We start from the raw sequence: 12,103 nt of genomic DNA on the forward strand, positions 1-12,103 counted from the left end.
ATACTCCATAGAATCAACCTGCTTTAATACTACCATAGAATCAACCTGCTTTAATACTACCATAGAATCAACCTGCTTTAATACTACCATAGAATCAACCTGCTTTAACTACCATAGAATCAACCTGCTTTAATACTACCATAGAATCAACCTGCTTTAATACTACCATAGAATCAACCTGCTTTAATACTACCCTAGAATTAATACTACCATAGAATCAACCTGCTTTAATACCCTGCTAGAATCAACCTGCTTTAATACTACCATAGAATCAACCTGCTTTAATACTACCATAGAATCAACCTGCTTTAATACTACCATAGAATCAATACTACCATAGAATCAACCTGCTTTAATACTACCATAGAATCAACCTGCTTTAATACTACCATAGAATCAATACTACCATAGAATCATCCTGCTTTAATACTACCATAGAATCAACCTGCTTTAATACTACCATATCAACCTGCTTTAATACTACCATAGAATCACCTGCTTTAATACTACCATAGAATCAATACTACCATAGAATCAACCTGCTTTAATACTACCATAGAATCAACCTGCTTTAATACTACCATAGAATCAATACTACCATGAATCAATACTACCATAGAATCAACCTGCTTTAATACTACCATAGAATCAACCTGCTTTAATACTACCATAGAATCATCCTGCTTTAATACTACCATAGAATCAACCTGCTTTAATACTACCATAGAATCAATACTACCATAGAATCATCCTGCTTTAATACTACCATAGAATCAACCTGCTTTAATACTACCATAGAATCAAATACTACCATAGAATCATCCTGCTTTAATACTACCATAGAATCAACCTGCTTTAATACTACCATAGAATCAACCTGCTTTAATACTACCATAGAATCAACCTGCTTTAATACTACCATAGAATCAACCTGCTTTAATACTACCATAGAATCAACCTGCTTTAATACTACCATAGAATCAACCTGCTTTAATACTACCATAGAATCAACCTGCTTTAATACTATACTACCATAGAATCAATACTGCTTTAGAATCTACCTGCTTTAATACTACCATAGAATCAACCTGCTTTAATACTACCATAGAATCAACCTGCTTTAATACTACCATAGAATCAACCTGCTTTAATACTACCATAGAATCAACCTGCTTTAATACTACCATAGAATCAACCTGCTTTAATACTACCATAGAATCAACCTGCTTTAATACTACCATAGAATCAACCTGCTTTAATACTACCATAGAATCAATCTGCTTTAATACTACCATAGAATCAACCTGCTTTAATACTACCATAGATACTACCATGCTTTAATACTACCATAGAATCAACCTGCTTTAATACTACCATAGAATCAACCTGCTTTAATACTACCATAGAATCAACCTGCTTTAATACTACCATAGAATCAACCTGCTTTAATACTACCATAGAATCAATACTGCTTTAAACCTGCTTTAATACTACCATAGAATCAACCTGCTTTAATACTACCATAGAATCAACCTGCTTTAATACTACCATAGAATCAACCTGCTTTAATACTACCATAGAATCAATACTACCATAGAATCAACCTGCTTTAATACTACCATAGAATCAACCTGCTTTAATACTACCATAGAATCAATACTACCATAGAATCATCCTGCTTTAATACTACCATAGAATCAACCTGCTTTAATACTACCATAGAATCAATACTACCATCGAATCATCCTGCTTTAATACTACCATAGAATCAACCTGCTTTAATACTACCATAGAATCAATACTACCATGAATCAACCTGCTTTAATACTACCATAGAATCAACCTGCTTTAATACTACCATAGAATCAACCTGCTTTAATACTACCATAGAATCAACCTGCTTTAATACTACCATAGAATCAACCTGCTTTAATACTACCATAGAATCAACCTGCTTTAATAACCATAGAATCAACCTGCTTTAATACTAAACAGAATCAACATAGAATCAACCTGCTTTAATACTACCATAGAATCAACCTGCTTTAATACTACCATAGAATCAACCTGCTTTAATACTACCATAGAATCAACCTGCTTTAATACTACCATAGAATCAACCTGCTTTAATACTACCATAGAATCAATAATACTACCATAGAATCAATACTAATCAACCTGCTTTAATACTACCATAGAATCAACCTGCTTTAATACTACCATAGAATCAATACTACCATCGAATCAACTTTTTTTTTTACTTTTTTAGAATCAACCTTCAAGAATACCCCCGTTAAGAATCATTGTGTAAATGTGATGGATTAGCTACTACACTTCATATTAGCTGTTCATACTACCATAGTTCAACTGCTTTAGTACTACCATAGAATCAACCTGCTTTAATACTACCATTCTGATCAATGTGCTTTAATACTACCATAGAATCAACCTGCTAATATTGCTAAATGACAAGCTTGCTTTAATCTCACATAAAATAAGCCTGCTTTAATACTACAATAGAAGTTGTTATAATAGTGGAAAACACTAGCTGGAATACTACCATAGAATCAATTGCTGATGCTCATAACATCCATATATATCCTTTATTTTAAAAAATGCGACCGACAGTTCTCCTTTATAATTGAAGTGTTGTTCCGGGTCTCTGTGGGCAGGGGGAATCCCATCATGTGTACCAATGCACCTGCATGGCTGGCTATTATTAACAAGAACACTTCCTGAATCGCCTTTCATGATTACACTTCAAGAACAAGGGATGTCAGCAATTGATACCCATTCTCCTAGTCGGCTTGTAAACAGATAGCAAACTTAGACTATCAATACATCAGGATTTACACTAGGGGGAGCATTTATATCAAGTAGAGCAGCGGTTCCCAAACATTTGATTGTCATGTACCCCCTTCCAGACCTATCAACTGTCTGCGTGCCCTTGGCATACAGGTTTCTATTTTATATCAACTGTCTGCGCGCCCCTGGCATACAGGTTTCTATTTTATATCAACTGTCTGCGCGCCCCTGGCATACAGGTTTCTATTTTATATCAACTGTCTGCGTGCCCCTGGCATACAGGTTTCTATTTTATATCAACTGTCTGCGTGCCCCTGGCATACAGGTTTCTATTTTATATCAACTGTCTGCGCGCCCCTGGCATACAGGTTTCTATTTTATATCAACTGTCTGCGTGCCCCTGGCATACAGGTTTCTATTTTATATCAACTGTCTGCGCGCCCCTGGCATACAGGTTTCTATTTTATATCAACTGTCTGCGCGCCCCTGGCATACAGGTTTCTATTTTATATCAACTGTCTGCGCACCCCTGGCATACAGGTTTCTATTTTATATCAACTGTCTGCGTGCCCCTGGCATACAGGTTTTTATTTTATATCAACTGTCTGCGCGCCCCTGGCATACAGGTTTATATTTTAAAGTTATTTTTAATTTAATTTAATTTTAACACATTTATACACATACACAATATAAATGACTATAATAACATAATTGGGGCCTCTGATTTAGTTTTAACCCATAAAAACTGATAAAACACCCGACACAAAAAATTAAATAATGAAATCGGTATATAGCCAATAAACACTGGAAACGGTTACTCGATTCACGTTGACTTCATCACCACTTTCCCATTTAAAAACAATACAAACCTAAAACAAACTACCTTTCCCAGTGCTGCTGGGCAATGTCCCTCCTTCCTGACTTCTATGGAATACTTTAAACCCACCCCAAGTACTGAGTGACAGCAAATTCCTACATTTCTATTGGAGACTCTGCTTGCGAGATTAAAAACAATAATCCAATCAGGATGGAGGCTTGTTCGCAGGATTTAAAGCTGTACTACAGTACGATACGTAGGATTTAAAACAGAATTGCAAATTGTGGCGAAATGTAAAAAAATGTAGAGAATAAAATTAATACATTTAATTGTTTAAAATCAGTAGTTCATGAAAAAACAGCTCAGTCCTTGTGATGGACAGAATGCTGAGCATAACTTACGCTTCGTCACATATATCTTAACCCTGACTAAAGGACATTACTTTATCTCTACTAATTGTTCATTGTTGAATATATTTTGTGTATGGCAAATAACTAATTATTAAAACAATCTTGCATGAACACATAAGTGTAACCATTATGGGTTAAAAATTAAAACATTTTGGACTTGCCTGAAACGGGTGTTTCTCAGCACGGGATATGGAAAGAATGTAAAGTGTAAGCTGTTTTCAGGTTTAGCGGTGACAGAGGGTGGTTATGGCCAGGAACAAGTGCACCTATTCATGGCAATAACACAGGCTGCTATAAACTTCAAAACATACATTTTTCTTTCTTCCTCCAAGTTATTTGCGATACACAAAACATATTCAACAATAAACAATTAGCAGACACAAAGTAATGTTCTTTAGTCAGGGGTAAGACATATCCTTCACGAACCACTTGAGAGGATCAGTGTTGGCAAGTGTCAAAATAAATACATATCTCAGTTTAGGAAAGGTAGTTTAGTTTCTCGCAGTTAGTTAATAGGTTCATAGGTTCTGTAAAAAATGCAGTTCCTCTTCCAGCTTCATTTTGTGGCTGTGTCAGATAATACTGTTAAGCGTATCAGCTGATATTTTACTTTGCTCCTTCCTGACAGCAGACTTTAAAAACAGTACCAAAGAATGAAGATGCAGGTACAGTAGAAAACTGACACACACCCCCAGTGGATCCCCTTAACAGCATGCAAAACATTTAATAATGATACTGAATAAATTGGAATTATGAAGGAAGCATAACACCCTGAAACAGTGTTGCTGCAATTAGTAAGTGCAGCAGGCATGCAGAAAGGGAGCGTGATTCAGCAGTGCAGCACAGAGGCATACTGATGGCTGTATGGATGGAGAGAGAGACATGCAGAAAGGATAACATACAGAGGCCCGCATATTCCGTGGACTGGAAGGACGAGACAAGTTGTTCAGGAAGTCAGAAAATGGGCACGCCATAATCTACACCCCTCCCTGCGATCAGGAAAACTGCTGAACAGGCTCTGAACTGGGTACCAAAACTTATCCTTCATCCCTTTCTGTCCTAATAGACACAGTTTACAAGCTACCCATGCCTATTCTATACACCCCAAACCCTCCTCCTCCTCCTCCAGGAGTGGGACGTTCTGAAGGTTGAAAAACAAGTGCTGCTGCTGATCAGCTCTCCCAAAGGAGAAATCCAATACGTTTGTGTGTGAATTTTGTGTCAACTCCCCTTCTAAAAGTACTCTGGAGATATAGGACAAGCCATACAACACTTTTTTTTCCCCCATTTCTTTGAATTATTTTGTTCCTTTTCTGATTTGGGGTTTGTGAGGGGTGCTTGACTACACTACAATCAAAGCCTAGGCCTCATACACAGCAAGACCCTGTTGTGCTAAACAGGAGAGCTAACTATAAAAAAAAAAAACCTCTTCAGATGCTGGTCACTAACTAGCTGAAAACATAAAGTCGACAAAAAGCTGTTTCAGTCAAATGCTGCCAGTGTGCTTGACAATGAGGTGGCTGAACATAAAATCGCATGGTGCTGTTTGATGTGAAGGGTTAAATACATGGTAGGGATGAACACAAAAGCGTTAGGTGGGCTGTTCTTTTCATGCACCCAGGTGAATCTGTGATGTTGTCAGGCATTTATAAAAAACATGCACCACCTTCTTGGGTTTCACTCCTCGCTGCATCAGTGGGGGCAAAGGTTAGAAGTTAAGGTTACTATCAACGTTAGGTAATGAACACTGTTTACAACGAATAGGCATGCCTTCATACTGGCAATTCTAAAGAGGCAGAATTGCACTAGAAGAAATACAATGCATCCTTGTGATTTTAGTACAGTAGCAAAATATGGTTTTTATTCCATACAATTAATACAAGCTGTAAGTACAGGATTCCGGTCTGCCCACTTAAGTTATTTGTACGGCTAGGTACCACCAATGCTAGTCGGATGGTTTTATACTTGAACAAATGAGTATGTGCCTTTCGTTAGCAAAACTGAACACATGTACATTGCTGGTTTCAAATGTAAAATACTAACAAATGCATATAGGAATAGCCCTATAATCAATACCTCATTTTTCAGCATGTCTGTTCTGTATGGAACATGGCATTGCTGATACAAGGAGCAATACAGGTCAATTCCCTGGGTTGAAGTGTTTTGTAAATAAAATAAATTTAAAAAATACTCATTTTGCAGCTTGATTGACTTTCTGTGGATGGTTAATAAACTGGGAACAATGTTCAGAAAACAAATATGACAAGGTAGATGCTTTTAATCTGCAGTGCATCCCCATACAGCCTCTTAAGGAGTCCACGTGAGCAGACAGAGATGAATCCCATTAAAAGAAGCCTGTGACAGCCAATCCTAACCAGTAGAAGGATGCTACCATGTTTGAGAATGTATGCACCTTAAGTACCCACAGAAGACAGATATTAATTAGCAGGACTAAAAATAAATAAAAAATAAAAAAACAACACAGATTGAGGTGGAACCTTCAAAATTATTCAGTTAGATGATTCAGTAAAGTCCACTAAAATCATGAACAAAACAGCAGCTCCATTTATAAACGAGTCTGTCTGATGCACAATACTGCTGTGTTTAGGATCTATAACTGCACTGGTGGCAGGCGCAATATTTACTTTAAAGGACTTTTGTAGGACCTCTTCAATTAAGGGTGAGGATTAACAGATATTGAACTGTTCCAAAACCTTATATTGATGAATCTGAGTAGTACTTTAGTTTGTCATGCACAAACTAAAGCAGAGGTAGAGTCCTGCATCGGGTCGGGTGCGAGCGGAACCCGCAGGTGATCCGCAAAAGCGGGTCAGGTTTAGGTCAGAATGTGAACTTTTTTGCGGTTTGGGTCAAAAATATATCTAAATAAATAAATAAATAAATAAATAAATAAATATCGGGTCGGATTTGAATCACCCAAAATGTTTTCTGTCCTTTCAGCATACTCGTCTGTAGCCCTTTCCCAAATATCGTATTAGAAAGGAATTCTTTTGGAATCATAGCGAATGAAAATAATGAACAGCTGACTGGATTCCTTGCTTGTAAAACCTGTCAATATGTTTTACTAAACGACAGCAACAAAACTGGTACATCATCTCTGCGAAAGCACAGGTGTAGCTCCCTTTCAACTGGTGGCACAAAAGGAAGACACAGGTATTTTATAATAAAGTAAGTAGTGATAGTTAATATGTTACAATATAAAAATATATGCAGACCACTACAGAAAGCTACAACGCTGTAGAGCCTGTTGTATAAACTCAATCTGTGGAGAATGGTAGAGATATCTGTGTGTGAATGTGAGAGCGTGAAAGAGTCAGTCGATGCAGGCAGTAGGTAAAGGACAAACTATTGTGGGTTTGTGTCAGGTTGCAGGTCTTATTAAAAGGGGGTCAAGTCGGGTCGCGGGTAAGACAACAGTGTGGCAGCAGGTTGCGGTTTCGGGTTGGGTCCTGTAGTAGCAGGTTGTAAAAATCAGACCCGCACAGGACTCTAAGAGAAGGCTTCAGGCAAGCTTGGCAAATCCATTGCTCTACTGCCCTCTGCTGGGGTGAAAAGAAAATCCAACTTGATCTAGGGCAGCAGTTTAGCAACCTCAGCCAACTGTGGCCAAGTTATGCAAATTTAACTAAACTCAATTAAGAAGAGCCCTTGGAACTTGGCTGCCCATTTTTGCTTTCATTGCGTTACATTAGAAACTCTCAATTAGGTGTCAATCATGAATGTAGACACAGAAAAAACAAGAGTGCCACACCGCCCCCCCCCCCCCCACAAGTAAAGCTGTTATTAACATATCCACGTGATCAGTTTTCTACATGATAGACAGTAAGTATCAATACTGAATAGTTCCTCCTCAGCAGTCGCTTTGGCTGCTCTGATTATCAACCTAAAATCTAACTCTTGCTCACACCCACTGGGATTGTTGTACAGAGCAGCAGGTAAAAGATAACCCTGTGTTTCTGGTCCTTATCGACAGACTGGAAATATTGGGAAACCGAACACCGCATAAAAGAAGAAATGCATTTTAATTTCTCATCTGAATAAACCATTGTGTGGTTAGTTCTGTGCCACCCAGAACGGTAGAGCCTGCTGTTTGCCCTCTGTGTCCAAGAGAGTGCAGTTCCAGGGTGAAAGGTTAAAGGGGAAGCAGAGGTGAAGACAGACAGATTGAGCAAATCATCAGGGTGAGACCACCAAACCAAACCAAACCAAAACATCAGCGGCGAAGACCTTTGAAGGAAGTCAAAAACAGCACTGGTAATATTAAAAAGTCTACAGGGAACTGTGGGGGGAAAAACAATCTTGTGATTAATTAAAAAGGTAGCATATTTTTTCTATACAGTGTGTTCCAAAAGAGACTTCTCAATATTAGTAATGTTTTCGTGTTTAGAGGATGAATGCAGAATACCAAACCAGATTAATGTTATATGGTAATAAGGCTAGATAAAACAAAATCTTTTTTTAATGCCCACCTGCCCCTGTCTGTTGGACCACACTGCTGTTTTTGCTGAAGTTCTATTTGTTTAACAGGGTAAAGCAGAGTTTCAGAATGTACCCAATTATCTCCATAAACCTATTGACATACACACACACACACACACACACACACACACACACACACACACACACACACACACACACACACCACACACACACACACACACACACACTCTTAAGAACATAAGAAAGTTTACAAACGAGAGGAGGCCATTCGGCCCATCATGCTCGTTTGGTTGTTAGTAGCTTACTGATCCCAGAATCTCATCAAGCAGCTTCTTGAAGGATCCCAGGGTGTCAGCTTCAACAACATTACTGGGGAGTTGATTCCAGACCCTCACAATTCTCTGTGTAAAAAAAGTGCCTCATATTTTCTGTTCTGAATGCCCCTTTGTCTAATCTCCATTTGTGACCCCTGGTCCTTGTTTCTTTTTTTCAGGTCGAAAAAGTCCATTGGGTCGACACTGTCAATACCTTTTAGAATTTTGAATGCTTGAATTAGGTCGCCGCGTAGTCTTCTTTGTTCAAGACTGAACAGATTCAATTCTTTTTAGCCTGTCTGCATATGACATGCCTTTTAAACCTGGAATAATTCTGGTCGCTCTTCTTTGCACTCTTTCTAGTGTAGCAATATCCTTTTTGTAGCGAGGTGACCAGAACTGAACACAGTATTCTAGATGAGGTCTTAATAATGTATTGTACAGTTTTAACATTACTTCCCTTGATTTAAATTCACACTTAAGACCTGTTCTTAATATAGAGTTGGGCAATCGTTTTACCTACCACCCCATACCATAGCAACTTAATTTACAGAGTCCTTCATGTAGAAAACAGAAAGTACTTATTAGAGGAAAAAACTCAGAATGGAGTGTGGTAACCAGTGGTGTACCACAGGGATCAGTATTAGGTCCTCTGCTATTCCTAATCAACATTAATGATTTAGATTCTGGTATAGTAAGCAAACTTGTTAAATTTGCAGATGACACAAAAGTAGGAGGAGTGGCAAACACTGTTGCAGCAGCAAAGGTCATTCAAAATGATCTAGACAAGATTCAGAACTGGGCAGACACATGGCAAATTACATTTAATAGAGAAAAGTGTAAGGTACTGCACGCAGGAAATAAAAATGTACATTATAAATATCATATGGGAGATACTGAAATTGGAGAAGGAATCTATGAAAAAGACCTAGGAGTTTTTGTCGTCATCTAGACAATGTGGGGAAGCTATAAAAAAGGCTAACAAGATGCTCGGATACATTGTGAAAAGTGTTGAATTTAAATCAAGGGAAGTAATGTTAAAACTGTACAATGCACTAGTAAGACCTCATCTTGAATACTGTGTGCAGTTCTGGTCACCTCGCTATAAAAAAGATATTGCTGCTCTAGAAAGAGTGCAAAGAAGAGCGACCAGAATTATTCCGGGCTTAAAAGGCATGTCATATGCAGACAGGCTAAAAGAGTTGAATCTGTTCAGTCATGAACAAAGAAGACTACGTGGCGACCTAATTCAAGCACTCAAAATTCATAATGTGTTTGAGTAATAAGACTTGTCAAAGCTAATGTAAAAGGTATTGACAGTGTCGACCCAAGGGACTTTTTCAGCCTGAAAAAAGAAACAAGGACCAGGGGTCACAAATGGAGATTAGACAAAGGGGCATTCAGAACAGAAAATAGGAGATACTTTTTTACACAGAGAATTGTGAGGGTCTGGAATCAACTCCCCAGTAATGTTGTTGAAGCTGACACCCTGGGATCCTTCAAGAAGCTCCTTGATGAGATTTTGGGATCAATAAGCTACTAACAACCAAATGAGCAAGATGGGCCGAATGGCCTCCTCTCGTTTGTAAACTTTCTTATGTTCTTAAGAAATTAAAATAAAGCAAACAAAACAGCTAGCCAAAACAGTTCCAAACTGGGCACTGGTAAAAGGCCAAATCAAAAAGATATATTTTGAGCTTAGATTCCAAATACTGACCGACTCAGCATTCTGGATAAATTTTGGAAGAGTTCCAAAGTGAAGGAGCTCGAGAATGAAAAGCCCTTGAACCACAGGTTTTTAATGAAGTTCTTGGAATAACCAAGAGGCCATCATTAGCCAATCTCAGACTGAGCCAGTATATATCTAATAAAAAGATCCCTGTGAAATTCTTTTATTTCATTTTATCAATAAAACAACTCAAATAGATGTATATGAATAATAGTACAGTATACATCATATTTAATAACATTTTTATTTTTTTTGACATTTTGACAAACAGACCTCACACAGAAAAATAACTTAGTTACCCTTCCAATTTAAAGATGCCACACTTGGATAAGGATTTTTCGTTTTATTTCATGCTGTTTCGTATTTGTGAAAAACACGAGGCTCTAGGAATAAGTAACTCACGCCATTGGCAGACCATGAGCAGTCTTACAAGTGAGAAGCAGCATTATGAAATCAATGCGCTGCTTCACGAGAAGCCAATATAGTGTCTTTCAAACTAGGGAAATATGGCAAATAGACTGATCACTGCCTTCACACAATGTAGCACATAGAGACTCCCCAAGCTGCTGGAAGCTGTAGAGGAATCTATTTAGGCCAGTACTACTTCACACCATCAGTGCAGGGAGGCAGAGAATCATGATGCCTCATGCGTTTCCTAACGTCTCCGTCATGCTCTTTCAAACCATTCTCTCTCTCAGTTCTGACACATGGAAGGATGCATTATTGTCTTGAAAGTAGCCATTGTCATCAGGGTATTTGTGCAGTATTGTGGAGTGGATTAAATCTGCAACAAAGCCTAAGTGAACACCAGTATACATTTGCCTTCCAGAGTAATCAGGGGATGCAGGGTTTACCAATAGGACATGCCAAATCCAATTGGGTAGACAGGTCATAGTAAAGCAGACAGGCAGGCTCAAAATTAGCACCGCTGCCTGACCACTATTTAGCGCTACAGCCACCAGAGGTCCATGTTGACAGAAATCAGAATAATAGATAAGTCTATCATTGAAATGTATTAGTCGAGGCCACAGGTCGGTTAATAATGCAATTCTAAAGCCTCAAATGGCATGATCTGTTTCATTATTCTTTTTATCAAGGCTAATTGTTGAACTATTTCAAAACTGAAATCGGGAAGCTGTAGGACTAAATAGCAGGTGGGCTTTGTCTGAAGATTTTATTTTGTTCAGCTTTATTACAAGAGATCTTCCATTTTAAATAACGGAAGCAATGATCCATTCCTCAAACCCCATAAGTAATTTATAAATGTAAAACGTATGTTTCCTCATGCATTGCATAAACTCTTAGTAGCTCACAAAGTGACACAAATCAGGAGTGTTGAACATTTAGATTTTTGTTTTGTTGGAACAGTCACCTGGAAATTGAATAAAGATGTCCTACTCACCAGTTTGCTGGATTTAGGTGTTTCCAATGGCTCTGTGAAAAGAAAAGAAATATATTTATATCAATACTGTATGCCAAGCAAAACAAAAACTAAACACAAATACAAGTTTCCCAGCCAAATTAACTACTCTTAGCCTAAGTTTTCTCCCCCTAGAAGCATTGCATG

General features: G+C 38.0%; 1 protein-coding gene across 9 annotated transcripts in view; it reads right to left on the reverse strand.

The window, feature by feature from the left end:
• The window catches only part of LOC121330650 (dynactin subunit 1-like), a 101,665-nt gene that overhangs the window by 47,049 nt on the left and 42,513 nt on the right, over nucleotides 1–12,103 (reverse strand). For 5 of the 9 annotated variants that reach the window (XM_041223387.1, XM_041222561.1, XM_041220080.1 and 2 more), the window contains exon 4: nucleotides 11,939–11,970. In XM_041223387.1, the coding sequence (XP_041079321.1) occupies nucleotides 11,939–11,970 (32 nt within the window). Of the gene's footprint in view, nucleotides 1–5,698; nucleotides 5,720–11,938; nucleotides 11,971–12,103 lie in introns of all 9 variants that reach the window. The other 4 variants (XM_041221739.1, XM_041219265.1, XM_041217631.1 and 1 more) reach the window with 1 other exon arrangement.

Source organism: Polyodon spathula, chromosome 1 (assembly GCF_017654505.1).
Source record: "Polyodon spathula isolate WHYD16114869_AA chromosome 1, ASM1765450v1, whole genome shotgun sequence".
Lineage (NCBI taxonomy): Eukaryota > Metazoa > Chordata > Actinopteri > Acipenseriformes > Polyodontidae > Polyodon > Polyodon spathula.